Source organism: Mauremys mutica, chromosome 5, assembly GCF_020497125.1.
Source record: "Mauremys mutica isolate MM-2020 ecotype Southern chromosome 5, ASM2049712v1, whole genome shotgun sequence".
NCBI lineage: Eukaryota > Metazoa > Chordata > Testudines > Geoemydidae > Mauremys > Mauremys mutica.
The window spans coordinates 77,732,319-77,747,767 of NC_059076.1; the positions used below are offsets into that span (position 1 = coordinate 77,732,319).

The 15,449-nt window shown below is 40.3% G+C and overlaps 1 protein-coding gene across 3 annotated transcripts in view; it reads right to left on the reverse strand.

The window, feature by feature from the left end:
• The window catches only part of GPM6A (glycoprotein M6A), a 319,807-nt gene extending 304,804 nt beyond the window's left edge, over positions 1-15,003 (reverse strand). The window contains exon 1 of one of the 3 annotated variants that reach the window (XM_045018381.1): positions 14,889-15,003. In XM_045018381.1, the coding sequence (XP_044874316.1) occupies positions 14,889-14,892 (4 nt within the window). In that variant the 5' untranslated portion in view covers positions 14,893-15,003. Of the gene's footprint in view, positions 1-13,456; positions 13,740-14,888 lie in introns of those variants that run through there. The other 2 variants (XM_045018380.1, XM_045018382.1) reach the window with 2 other exon arrangements.
• Between the last annotated feature and the right edge of the window lie 446 nt (positions 15,004-15,449).

The window sequence follows — 15,449 nt, forward strand, 5'->3', positions numbered from 1 at the left end:
TGTGTCAGTATTTGTGGCTGTCTACAAACTGGATAACAATGCCAATACTAGTGCTAGATGTCTGTAATTTTGCATCCTAAAGACATGAGCTTCATTTCATGCAACCACGTTGTTTGAGCCACAATTTCTTAAGAGACAGATGGACTGGATGAACATTGAGGGTAAAGAAGTTCATTATCAAGACCAAGCCAGCTCTCACAAAGGAAAAACACACACACACACACCTCTCCGACAATGGAGGTGCTCTGTGGCAATCAAGCCTGGCCATCTTTCCTATGAATGAAAGTAGGATCACTGGAGAGTGACACAAGAGGGCAGATTGCCTCCCTCGGTGTCTCTGCATAGTGTCAGGATCTCTTTTGCTGACAAGGCTGAAAGTAAGGGTCCAAGCAGTCCCAACTCTCCTCTCACTCACTGAATTCTGCAGATGGATCTGAAACAGAGCTGGCAGCTGACAAAGGAGATCCACTGCAGTTAAAAAAAATAAAGAAAGAAAGAAAACAAACCCTCTCAGGTTAAAAGAATGAAAGGGGAGGAGCAGCAAAGCCCCCAGGCTCCCCCCAAATTCTCACACAAGTATAAATTTTAGCTGGCTTACACTGAACTACTCTCATCTCATTCGTCACCCTTAATCCCATACAGAATGCTTCATGGAAACTACTGCTGCCCGAGACAGTCATTTCTATTGTCACTCCGTAAGGGAGAGAGATGCAGTAGGATATTAGGAGAGTACCCTTTTTGTCACAACTCCTTGTGCCCTCCTCTGGCCACCCACACAAGGGCCAGCCACAATTAGCAGGGTTTTCAGCATGTTTTGTCCCCATCCTTGAAATAGCTGCTCCAAAGTGGATGACTCCAGGTTAGAGAAATCAATAACTCCACTAATCAGAGCTGGGGCATGGAGCCTGTTGTCATGTTCTGGGCAGACATGCCAAACCCTCTAAAAAAAAAAAACACAGAAATTCGGCTTGGTTTTGGCTTAATTGGCTTGTGAGTTGCTTGTTGGCTAGTTTTTGGCTTGTAGCTTCTTTTAAATTATCAGCTCCTGGAAAACAGGGGCAAGTGGGGGAGAGAGTCAGGGGTGCACAGCAGACCCACCACAGTCCCAGACCGCACTCCAGAGGGAGAGTGTTGGGGTTCTTAGAGATTGGCTTATTTTGGCCTTCTTTTGAAATGGAATTAGCTTGATTTTTGGCTTATTGTGAAAGTCAGGGTGCTTATTTACCACGTGAAAGTTAGCAACTCTGGTTCTGCGATATAAGCCAAACCAGCAAGAGATAGGATTACAGGGCAGGCAGTGACACAAAGTGTCTCAAACGGCTCTGCTGATGATGTTCTCTTGTCTGGACACCCCCAGCCATCACAGAAGCCTGCATGGAGTGTCGGAGGTTTAAGCAGCTCCAACTCAGCAATTCTGATTCTAGCAGCTTGCTTGTTACACATCAGCCACATTCTGACTACCCTGGCAAGATGACCATAACAAACCCCCAATCCCAAACTTTCCCAAAATCAGGTGCTCTGCAATCTCCAGCCCTCTCCTGGACCATTCAGAGAGAGGCTAACGTTTGCTTGTTCCTTCAAAAGGTACAATACCCAGAAGCTTGGCACATTAACTGGAGTGAACATCACTTTAAACCAAACACACACTGGGTTGGTTTAGATTAAAAGTAAAACAAGTTTATTTAAAAAAGAAGATAGGATTTTAAATGAGTTCAAGTACAAAAGATAGAGTTAGAAATGGTTGCAAACAAGTAAAACCAACACTTCCTAGAGGATAAGCGTTACCAAAACAAGCTACATCCATTGTTCAAGCTAGTTTCCTTACCAATCTACCTTACCAGCAAGACGACTGACTACCCATCTAGCCAGAAACTCCCACAAAGGCCAAAGTGCTCTGCTCCTTTGTCTTTGAAAGATTACTATAAAGAGAGGAGCAAATAATCCAAAGTACAGTGGACTTTTTAAATGGATTCTTCTGAAGATTACCCCCAAAAGGAAAGTTCATTCAACCTATGAGGAAGGTGACATGGAGTCTCTTGGTGAAGGACGTTTCATGCTGTTTTTTCCCCCAACTGGTGTTTGTTAAAATGCAAAACAGTTTCCTGCAATCGTCTCCCTCTGCTGTCTTGATGGTCCTGTTTATCTTCTACGTAATTTGTGTTCCCATTGTCTCAATATACCTTGTTGATGCCTTCCGGGTGGCAGAACCTCTTTCCTTTGTCTAGGGTGGAGTAACTTTAGCCCTGCCTGGCAAACACACTTTGATAACATAATTTTCAATGTGTTGGTAATTTTGAATTTGTCCTCCATACACACACACACACACACACACCCCACACAATAATATGAATGATTGGTATGTTATTAGCTTGCTATTTATAGCTTATATGACACCTTTTAGACAAAGAGTATGACAGTGAGTTGTGATACACTGGACTGGTCAGGCCATCTGAAACTTGCTACCAGGTATCAGTGAGACCTTTGCCCTCTTGCACTGGGATGCTCTTGGGGGAGGGGAAGGAGACATCTCCCTACAGAGATAAGGTGAGTTAGTTTTTAACCACTGTAATATTCTTATTTTTTGCACCACAGAACATTAAAAATAAGATTAATTACTACTCGCTGTTGGATTAAACTTATTTTATGAAGAAAAGTCTATAGTGTAAGGTAACACAGGTTGTAATTCAGACATATAATACTACCAAGTTGCATAATAGATGTTGAGACTTATCAAAACTCCATGGTGATCATGTCTTCACGACTTCCAGGCTGGGCTACTAAAACTCATCATAACTACTGATGAGCACTCCAATATTTAAATAACTAATTAATCCAGAATGCAACATCCTGCTACTTCAACACCACCAGCAACAAAGAACACATCAGCCCAGTAGTCTACTCACCTCACTGGTACCCCACAGAATACCAAATAAAATTCACAGTCTTGGTGCTAATCTTCAAGGCCTTCTATGAAGAAACCGTAAGAGAGCACCTCTCTCTCTTTCCCCTCCCATGACACTGACCTTGCCCAAGAGCTACATTCCTCAAGAAAAATGTGATGCTCATAAAGTTAGGAGACAGGGCTCTCTCAGCAACAGGGCCAAGGCTTTGAACTGTTTACTGGAGAAGATTAGAATGTTCTGAAAGCAATGAGATTTGTGGTCAGTGTATAAAACCCATTTTTTTTTAAACTTAGCTTTCCCACAGCTGCAAATAAAACCAGCAAAAAGGCTGAGAGAGGACTGTAGTAGAGAAAGATGATTAGGATGAGGAGGGGATGGAGCAGAGACAGAGAAGAAAGTGGAAGTAATTTTTAATATATATAAGCCCCAACAACTTCAAGAGAAGTAGGGAAGAAAATCAACCAAATCAGAACACAGACACTGGTTTCTCTCTCCCAAGAATCACTCAGCTACTATGGAGAAGGGTATCATTATAAGAACCTACATATAATTTGCAAACTATATATTGTGCAAAATAAAGCTCTGATCCTGCTCATGTAATGGGAAATGCACTGGGAATGGGCAGAAAAAGTAAGTATTACTTATTCTTCATGTACTTATAGTGGATCACCTTGTTTTCATTTTGTAAGAGTCAAACACACACTCACACACTTCATACTTTGACAAGCAACGCAGATTTTAAACCTAGTTTTCCACTGACATTTGAATTTCATCCTGTATTTCACATTAATGCTGAAAAAGTTGTTCTATTCGAGAGGTCACAAAGAGCCACTGACTTATTGTCATTTTCTTTTGGGCTGTGTAATATTCCCCACATTCTGCATGTGTTATATGTTTGAATTACATGTAAATATATTTTCCTGCTTATAAATTCTTGTGTCTAAGCAGATCAGAGTGATTATTTCAAATGCTTTATTAATCCAAGCAATCTGTAAAGACCCAGCCAGACAATATAAAACATCTTTGGAGCTATTAGAATACCAGCTGCAAGCTTTATCATTTTGTTTACTACACACCAGGCAGACTCAAATCTCTTTACTGTAGGCTGAGAAAGAAGGTATTATTATCCTTACTCTGAAATATGTATGCTTTTACAAGCAATTAGAAAACGGATTCAAGTTTGTTTTAATCATGTATTTTTAAGATTATGAATGTAAGCCCAGAATTAAAATGTGTTAGCTAATTAAATTGTTAACCTTAAAACATGAGTCCAAAATTATCTCTCAATTCCTAACTATTATATAGTATCCATTAGAATAGTTTGAGCTTTTTGCGGAAAACCAAATTCGTTTTCAGGTTTTTTGTTTTGTTTTGTTCAATAGAATCAAAAACTTGTGCTGTCCAGTGAAAAAAAGAAACTGAAGGTTGAGGGGTTAGTTCCAGTTGCTGTGACATTTTCCTGACCTGGTTCTCAGCCAAGTGATCAGCAGTACCCAGAGTCACAACAGGGAGAGTTTGAAAAGGGAATGGAGAAAGGAAACTAATTAGTCACAAAGTGTGACCCTACATTTTATATATGAAATGAATTATAAACGAATGTAAGTAAAAGCAAAATCAATTTCTTTACTTTTAATCATACAACTTCCTCTCATATCTGGGTCTTGAAGGAAACATGGCTAGTTTCACAAGGGACTGGTATTGTTTTAGGTAAATATAAAAAGATCAGGGAAGAGAAGGAGCAGCAGCATTGGGGGTTCTTATAATTCCTAAATCATCATCATCATCTTCTTCGTGGAGCACAGCAGGCAAGAGCCATTACTATACACCCTAGGTTGCAGTAACATCCAGGTGCTCCACACCCTGCCTCTGAAGGGGAAGTGGAGAATCCCTTTCCTCTTCTATCTCAAAGCACATATATGTAAGGCCCACTTCAATCAGATTTTGTTCAAGGGACCAGAGTTTCATCTTACTGATTGCGGATACTAACAGGTTTCTATAAGCAGGTTTGGATTAGGAGAAGGAGAGTCTGTGAATTGCAGTTCCATTCTGAAAATTGACTGTGCACCTGACTTCAGAGGATCTGATATTTATTGTCCTACCATGATTCCCCGTAAAATGTGCTTAGTTTATATGTACAAGATGTCACAGATTGAAGGGCTGGCTGTCCATGCAATACTCAATCTCAATTCCAGAAGAAAGGCGGTCACAAATGAAAATCAAGATCATGACAAAGACAGATGGAAAAAAGGGTTGGGCAGTAACACAGTTTAAAACCAGCACAGAGGGTGAACGGATCTGTCTTCAACCCATACAGAGGATGGTGGCAGTCATCCCATGAAGTAACCTGATAACACAAATGAACTTCAATGGACAATCAAACCTAGACAGCACCTTCCATAATGCTTCATGATTGATAGAATCAAAGGCCTTTGTTAGGGCAATAAATGCCATAAACAATGGCTGGTATTGTTCTCTACACTTCTCTTAGCTCTGTCGTGCAACAAAAATCATGTCGGTGATGCCCCGAGACAGTCTGAAACCATATTGGGATTCTGAAAGGACATCTTCAGCAAGAGGGAGGAGACAGTTCAAAAGGATGCAAGCAAGTATTTTCCCGACAATGGAGAGGAGGGTAATACCTCAGTAATTCCTGCACATTGCCAATATTGTGACCATTTTAAGAAAGGGGACAAGTCATTCTTGAGGTCGGGTGGAATTTCCTCATTAAGAAGTTGATGAAGTTTTTGCACAAGTGCTATTCCACCAGCTTTGAAGACCTCCATGGGAATGCCACCTGGGCCTGGCGTCTTGTTGTTTCTTGTTGTTTCTACTCTGAGTGATGGTTCGCCAAACTTCCTCAGAAGATGGGGAGGGGGGTCAGCAAGAGGTTCTATTACTAGATGCTGAGGAATGGACTCAATGGTGGCAGCTGAGACTTCAGATTCATGAGAGTCTCAAAAGGCTCCTTCCAACATTGCTTGAGGGCCACATTGTCCTTGAGAAGAGTAGAATTGTCCTGGGATCACAGAGGGATTGTGCCATTTGAACTTGGCCTGTAGATGGCTTTGCTTGCCGCCACTGATTCTTGATGTCATGCAGCCTCCTTTGAATTACAGCTTTAAGCTAATAAGTAACCTGTAAACCATGAACTGGACTCCTCAGCCATCTTAAGTCTCATCAATGACTCTTCCCCCGGCAGACATCATCCTTGTATCAAGGAATAGATATTTTATCCTTAACTAGCAGCCTTGTTTACACAAACTGGGATGAGCATCAAGTGAAGTTCTTACCCTCAGTGACACCTGTGTAAATCATTGTTTTCAATGGAGCTGAAGAGGTACAACAGATTACTAAATTTCATTTGCAGGGCTAAACAATTATGGTGATACACAAAAAGCTCTCTCTTATCTGAGTGGGCTGCGATGCTCTAACAAAAGTAAAAAGCAGTAAAAACTTATTTGTGTCATACTTGTAGGCTGACTGACAGAATATACAAAGGGAGCAGCTCTGTTGAGTAGAAGTGCTTTTTCTAGTGACTCTTACGACTAGAACCAATGAAAGTACAGCGAAGCCAAGAATCCCACAGAGCAAATTTATACATCCATACAAAAATTCCTTTTTGATCTCACATACCAGCAAGGTTTTGATGGAGATTTAACAAACAGACCATTGTAAATCTCTGTAAGGAGATTTCAAAAGTTAAACACAAAGGAGCCATACTTTGTCTGTAATAGTACACTTGTATTTTCCATAACTTTCTAAGCAGCAATCTTATTTCTAACCAAAGTCATAACTTACACTACCTATTCCAAGGGGAGCCACTGTATGTCCTGATTCTGAGGGATGCTTAACACCCACAATACCAGTAATTTTTCAGTGATGCTCGGGATTAGATTCCCAAACTATATATTAATTTTACTTTAGATTTATAGCTGCAAAAAGATAGCCACACATGAATGTTATTAAGTCACGCACATTTTCTATCAGTTCTGGAAACTACAGATTTTAGTACCCATTGAGATATCTTGCTCAATCACAGCATTAACACAAAGACATTTAACTTCTTAAACATGAAATGAATAAACGAGCCAAGAAATAAGACATGATTGAGATAGTATGAGCCCAAAAATTAATCAGCTAGAGGTAACTTTTAAAAAATACATATATTTAGAGTTGTTTTTACCTTGCAAAAAGATAAATCCAAACAAACAATGAGCTCAAACCAAAATAAAAAGGGTGAAAAACTGCTATTTAGCCTGTGGGATTGTGCAGCTCAAACTGCCAATGCCTTCCCAAAGCAAACCAACAAAGTACACTAGATACACTAAGTATGCAAGTAATATGTATGAATCTCTACCTTTAAAACCCATCATTAAAATGGCAGAATTAAAACTTTGAAAATGAGGCAAATATGCTCATTTTACACAATGAGGCATCTACATCAGAAGCAGCAAAACAAAATTTCTTCAAAAAAAATCAACTACTATTAAAAAGAAAAAAAAATCATGGTGAGAGCCATCTGCCCACAATCACTTTTCCTGTTATCTATACTGGTAGCAAGAGTTCCTAGGAGGAATTCAGACAGACATAGTTGCACACCAATCAGCAGTCAGGCTAATCCTGCCCCTTCCTGTTCCCCAGCAGTATTACGGGCTAACACAAAGTTACATTTTAGACTAAGCACACTACTAGACTCTCTCATATTACTGATTGACACTAAGTGCTATCAGTATTTCTAGTATTTACCATCAGATACTAATACTAGTAATGTTAGTGACAATGCAACAAAAATGAATAAATTGACAAGTTATATCTCTTTTCAGAAAGTGCTATATCTGCAAAATCAATAATGAAGGTGCCATTTAGTAACTTAGTACTAAATACCAAGATTAATACAGGTCTGTATTGTAGAACAGCCACATCTCCACTAATAGCCATTCCGTTCTTCTGCTAAAAAAATAGATTCTCCCTGTCCCAGTCAAGATAGCCAATTGATGTGACTGTGTATGTTCTGTTCAAAACAAGATAAGTAACACGTTACTACAATCTGTATATAGTCCAACTCTAACTCGCTCCCTTTCTGAGGCTTGTCTTCATTGGTAATTCAAACCACCAGCACCAGAGAAAAACCTCAACTTAAATTTTCTCTTCTAGTTTAGGTATTCCTTCTTGCAAAGGCATTTTACTCCAAAGAAAGTAGAAATAGTAGAAATTACTTAAGTAATATAATTACTTGGTCACAAAATATTCAAAATATTAAATATATTCACACAGCAGCTTCAGCATTCTGCTAACTGGTGAGAGGAGAACACTTTATATTAAGAAATTGAAAATTACTTTCTGAGGTTTGGGTCTGCAGAGTTGCATACGCAAATTGAGAGTGCCTCACATTCCCAACAGGCTATCAAGCTCATGACTTAATCAAGACAGAATACCAAATAAATCCTATTAATAATTCACAGGAAATGTTTTTAAGTGCATAATCTTCCCCTGAGGCACATCAATTGTCACTTTTATTTATGTCAAAGACTGTCTGATTGGGTTTGTAGATGTGGCCAAGAGAACAGAAGTACATATATTTCTTGAGTCAACTGATACTTGCTTTCAGACTTAAGTACAACTGTTCAGAATAAAGATTTATTTCTCTGGGAGGAGACTGGAGAAATACAGAAGGAAAGGTGTCTATTCTTACCCTGTAAAGGAAAGGGCTATATGGAAAGAGGAAAAATATGTTTTCTATTATTATGAAGGTGTTATGAGCTAGGGGCTCACAAAACAGTTAATGAAAATATGGCCTCCAATGTTGATTGGTTTGGGGAGACACAAAACATAAGTTGATTCATTAGAATGTCAATTCTGTTAGAAAGGGAGGAATGAAAGAAAGCTTTGTACTTTGATTATTTCCTTAGTACTTATCTTTGTAACAATTTGGCACAGTTACAGAAATTAAAACATAAGTCGAATATAAAAGAATCAACCAACAGTCAACCAAATAATACACAAAATAATTGCCAAGAGGAGCAAATTTCAAAGGCAAGGGCCTCTAAATGAGACTATCTTGCCAATGGTCACAGAGTATTCAAAGATAGGAGCAGGCAGCAAGAACCTCCCAGCCAACTGTTGCAATGGTTATAAGGTGAGAAGTGCACTCTCATAACTAGACCCCAGGCTATTCAAAGCTTTAAAGATCACAAGTACTCCAGCTTTATTCCCTGGAATGTGTCTTCTGTACACCATGATAAGGTTATGGATGATGCTGGAGAGAGGTGTAAGGGAGGAGGATATAGGACAAATGTGATATTTATCATGATTCACAAATTACTGGTTCTACTAGACTAGTGACAGTGAGACTCAATGGATGAGCAATAAATAAATTCTGAATACTCTGGAGCCTGCTAAGATTCACCAGGGTAGACTGCAGAATAGTTCCACTCCCAGAATGGAGCAAGAAAAGGCTCGCCCTTAAGGAGATGATGATTTAATCACGACATAGTTATTCATCACATCCTATTTCCTGCTCCAACCCCAAAAGTTTAGTGTTTCTAGGCAAGTGATTGTAACTAAGGATTCCCGATACTGACATCATTCAATTTATTCAACTCATTAATATCAATGGACACTCCATACACACAAGTGCAAGAAAGCACATGGTCCTTGCTGTGGAATGGCACAAAACTTTTTACTGAAACGTAACTCTCTCAGCCAGACTGCAGCGATGGTGTTAATTACTAACTTGCAGCTGAATGATAATTTCTATTAAATAAACAATATATAAATCCTTGCACTTGATTTGATACTGTTCTTGTACCTCACAACATACACTTTCCATCACTTTTAATTATAAATAAATATAATAACCCAATTAGGTCTCAAACTTATTATTTACATTATTGGAACACTTAGAGGCCTCATTAGCCTGTTGGGCTAGTCATTGTACAGAGATGGGTTAAAAACAAACTCCCTTCCCCACAGAGTTTCAGAGCCTACAATCTTGCTTTATGGCAAGACAACAGGTGGACAAAAGAAACAACTTTTACAGTGGGAAAAAAAGGAGGATGACATAACAGCGAAATGAGCAGGTTTTGAACAGAAAGCCGAGTTGTCACAGCTTACCGCCGACCAAATATTTATCATTAGACATTTAGTATAATGACTTTAAAAGGATGTTCCATGTTAGTTCGGTAATTATCCAAATATATGATTATTATTTGCTTTCAGGTGGTGAATTTGGTTAGCTAGGAATACAGTTGTATCAAAAACAAGCAGTATGGTACCGTTTCCAGTTAACTGAATACAGATTATTTCTGAACCATAACCTTTCCATGCACATAACTGCTATTAAGTTTAATAAGAGATTTGTTTATGTAAAGAACTTCAGGATCTGTCCCTTATTGATAACTTGTCACCAGGCCCCTTCCCCACCCCCAAGAGTCTGATTCCCAGCTCTGAAATAAAAATAGTAGTAATTGTGGACTTTAACGAATAGTCATTACAAGATTTTTTTTCCCCTCTGTCTACAGATATTCAACTATGTATTCTCTTTTGGTCTTTACACATGTACTGAATGAGCATATCTGTTGATGCAGTGAAAAGAATACAACTTCATGCTTTCTCACTTTGCATTTATGCAACTATTCAGTAATTTTCCAATAACAATTCAAACATTTCTGTTTTGAATTTATTGGCAGGATTGTTTGTTTTCAAAAACATGAATAAGAGGTGGTTGCTAATGGTTTGTATCTTAACAGAGTTACCTTTTAGTCTGTAAAATTAGTTCTGGAATTAAATTAAATAAATATGTTTAATTACAACAGAATATCCGAGACTAAAAACTCTTGCTGTTTTTATCTACCACATCTGGTGATGTGATAGAATAATTAAGTTCCTTGTAGCATATGGGAGACCAAAAAAATTCAAGAGCTCGTTGTAGAGATAGGAATAGTATTTCCTTAGCCTCACTCCTGTGACTGTGAAATCCTTAAATCAAGGAAAACACACCTGTGGCCATGACATGTGTGGCAACTTACCAAAACCTGGGCAGGCTGTTTCAGCATGTGTTATTTTATGAAGTAAATTTCAGCAGGTTCTGTACAGCATGATGAGAGATAATGAAGTGTAGTCATCCCTGTGACCCCCCACCCTCATTTCAGATCATCCCGTGAACCGACAAAGCCAAAGACTCACAAAGGGGCTTCCAGAACAAGGCAGAATGAGTCTGTTTCAGTCTCTTTACCCCTTTCAGCAAATAATGGCCAATTCTGGCCGGTACTGCATTAGCAGTTTCAGGCTGCTTCACTCCACAATGGGAAATAGGCAGTGCCGCCCCCCATTTTAAAACTGTATTCACTCGTTTTAGTTGAACCACCATGTCTTTGTAGCAAGTCATAGCAGTAAAGCCAGGAACTTTCCAACTCTAAAAGATCTAATGGGGCCTAATTCTACAGTTCTTAAACAGGCAACACTTCAAAGACAATAATGAAAACCAATATCAATGTCACATCCGCAAACATCTTGGCCGATAAGAAATGTTCATAGTTTATCAAACTTATATTCAAACACACTGTAGCACTCAACCTATACATAATGCACATGCCAAAACATGGCATTAACATGATATACTAAACATTGTTGAAAAACACAAATATTTGCACAAGCTAAATTGCTAAAAGATGTTCCAGTCTCTTGTGTATATACTGCATGTTTTGAAAGCTATCTAGATGTTTTACAAACAAGAAAAAACTTCAGTTAAATATAAAAGCCTATGTTTAAAATTCAACAATCAGTCTCTCATGGGACTTATTTCAGATAATAAGATTGGTTTCTGCGTCCTCCATTTATTCTAATTGTGTTCAAATGACTCATTGGGTTTTAATTTGTTTATATACACTGTAGGCATGTGCCCTGCTCATGATGGTTTACAATTATACATTTACTGAGGCTCCAACCTGTTAACACTTACACACATGGAACTTTACGAACCTAAGTAGTCTCATCAAGTTCAGTGAAACTATTTTTGTGAATAGTTAAGCATATTAGTATTTGCACAATCCAGACCAAAAAAGGTTGCGCTTATCATTAAGAAATAAGGTCCACATCCTACTGTCAGTGAAGTCAACAGCAAAACTCCCATTGATTCGGTGGCGCATAGATGGTCCCTCCATAATCTCAGATGATGAGATAACAGTCTGATGCAGTGACAAAACTAATCCTGCTTCAAATTTCTGTATAAACAACATTTCAGAAAATTATATTGAGCAACATAAAGCTCAGTTAGTATCAACAGTCAGCAATTACTCCAAGTTTGCCATATATCAATTCCAGGATATGCTTGGATGCAAGTCAAGCCTTGCTGCCTGAACAAAACTCACGTAGAATGAAAAAAAAAAAGAAAACCACCATATAACCATACAGTGATTAGACTTCTATAAAATAAGTTCTGAACAAGTTTTGCTTTTCTCCCCCACATCAATACATGTTGAACAAACACCTTAAAAAAAAAAGGCAGATGAAAATAAGAGCTGTGATAATCCAGACAACTCTGTTTCTGATCACAGGAGTTTAAGAACAGTAGCTGTTAGCTAAATTGGATCTTGAAAGATTTGATTGAAAATAAAAAGTGTATATATATTTTTAAATAAGGTAAATCATAGAATATCAGGGCTGGAAGGAACCTCAGGAGGTCATCTAGTCCAAGCCCCTGCTCAAAGCAGGACCAATCACCAATGATAGATATTATCTATCACTATAGATCTGTAACGGAGCCAGTCATTCTTTGCCTGCGATATCTCGTATCAGGATTTTCTAGTTTTAAGCAAGTCCCCAGTAAAAGGAAAGAATTCAAGTGTAACCCTAATGATCACTCTTCACAATCAAGAATATTTCAGTTAAATCCTTCCTCCCATTGATTTCTCTGAGGCTAGGATTTCACCCTTTGATTTCATCCTACTGCACTGAACTCATTTTTTGTTTGATTTCCATAAAACTATGTATTACTATACTCCTTACTGCATGTAAGAGCCATAACTTTTCCCAATTTGCAAAGATGAAGCTCACAATTTCAGAGTCTGGTCCATTACGAGTTACATTCATCCGATTGCTTTGGCCTCCACAGGAGAGTCAGACATCAAAATTATATTACACAACCCAGGGATCAGGAGAACAAAACAAATATGACACCATATTTAATGGAAGTTATTTTTTGCTTGCATACTGTTGTTTCATAGCCTCACTAGTGTGAGTGTACTAGTGACATATGAATAAAAAGTAAATGAGAGTTCTGTGTGAGATGCAAGTCAAATTGCTTTATAACCCTCCATACTTCTATTGAGTGTAGGTCTTGCAAGGCATTGGAATACTCCAAATTCCCACAGCTCATGGGCATTATCCCTTCCTTCACACAAGAAAGAAGAAAAGCTCTGTGTAAGCTTGAACACTTGTCTCTTTCACCAACAGAAGTTTATCCAGTAAAAGACATTACTTCCCCCACTGTGGTTCTCTAAGATCCCAGGATCAACACACTACAACAATACTGCAAACAGAGAGAAGTCACTTACCCCTGCTTTCCCTCCAGGAGTATGAATGTCATGACGTAACAATCTATGCTCAATCCCAGGATAATACTTAAACTGCAAGGTAGCAGTTCACACAGAAGTGAAGGGGAAAGAGGAGCAGCTAAGAGAAAACTGGGGAATGGGAAGAGAAGAAGGTAGAGTTAGAGATGGAAGGCACTAAGTGGCAGGGAGGGTGAAAGAGGCAGTGGGGGATTAAGGAGAAGAGGTAGATGGTTGGAAGCAGGTAGGCAGAAGTAGCAAGTGGACAGGGGTTGCAATAGGACAGGCAGTGGGAGCACAGGAAGGACTCAGCAACTATCCATGATTTAAAGGGAAAAAGATACAAAAGATGGATATACCTAGATACTTCTGAGTTTTGGTCCTAGACCCTCCTTCAAATGCTAATGCCCAATAGAGAACAAGTTAAGGCTATTACACAAATAAAATCCAGGTCATGATGCACCCCTACTGCAAACCCTGGATCTGGCCAGATCCAGACAATTTTTAGTCCCCACTTCAGAAATTCCATTGATTAGGTAGAGAACAAGTTCAGATGCTTCTTTTCGATCATTTGCAGAGTCAACAGTACTTTAAGTAGTTGTGACATGTACACCTCCCCCATCTCTTTTTTGAAAGCACTGTTATATCAGAATGTGTTAAGATCCAGGAGGAGAAGCTGCTTATGTATTTGGAAGAACTGCAGGATGTGCAGCCAGTGAAATCCAGCATGCTACAGATGACTAATTAGAGTTTTTGCAGCTTTCTTATACTAAGCTGTATTGGGTCCAAATCTGGTTTTGGTGGAATAGCAGCATGTCTCTTTTGAAGACAGTTTCTGTTTGTGCCGAAAACGTGGCAGGATTCAGGTGTCAGATGAGGGGTTTTGCAGCACTGGGAAATCAGGCTACAGGATTTCTTTGCTGTGATAGAAGAAGTTCGACCTGTTCAGCATTTAAGCAGTAAAATTAGGGGGGCTGGGACCAAAAATCGGCAGGAGCCACCGAGCCAGCATTTCCCCAACCCCTCAGGGAGGGCTCAGCAGCCGCCCAGGTACATGAATACCCAACAACCCAAAGCAGCTTTGCCACACACACAAACACACCCTCTGCCTTGGCGTTTTGAGCTCCCCCCGCGCCTGCAACAACTTTTGAGACAACAACCTACTACAGCCCAGCTAAGCTGCTTGCTCACAAGTGAGCTGTAAGGAGCCCGAAGGGCGCGACCTGCTTTGCCTACAAACAAACCCGCTGCCAGCCCCGCCGGTGCCGCTCGCGGAGATTTCCCGGGGCGAGGGGTGCAGGGGAGCCGCGAGCAGCGTCCCTCCCCTCCCGCCGCTCTACAAAGTTTCCGCGCAAAGTCAAACTCGGGGCAGCGGAGCGCAGCGCCTGGGCTCGCCCGGGAAGGAGATGGGGGAGGGGGTCCCATAGTGACTCACCCATTACTCTTTCCTCTACTCCTTCCCACCAGCCCTGCGGCCGCTCCTCCCGGCCCCTTTAGCACCAGCGGCAGCTTCCACTGACCCCCTCTGCCTGGCCCCAGGCAGCTTCCCCCGCCCCGGGCGCCGGCGAGCCAGAGGCGGGCCCAGAAACCCCTCCCCCTCTCCACCTGCCTCATTCATTCGCTCCCCGCAGCCCCCAAACTGTTCCCAGAGCCTGTGGGGGGCCTGCTGCCAGGGTCTAAGCAACCCAGAAGGAAGCGCTGAGCCTCCTGGCTTTGGCATGGTCTTAAGCTGCCCCCTGTGCTCCCCTGCCCCTCTCTGCTGGTGGGTTGGGAGGGGGGAGCAGATTGTGAGGGTCTCACGCAGCCTTTTCCTTCTAATCAACTGCAAATTCATTGGCCCCCATTAATTTGCTCTAGTCACCCCTCTGGCACTGGAACTAAGTGGAGCATAAACAATAAATAGTCATCTTCCCAGGACATCGTTACCATCCTCATACTCTCCTCTTGCTTCTTGTAGATACCAATGTACCGCTCCCTCACACTCAGGAGTTCTCAG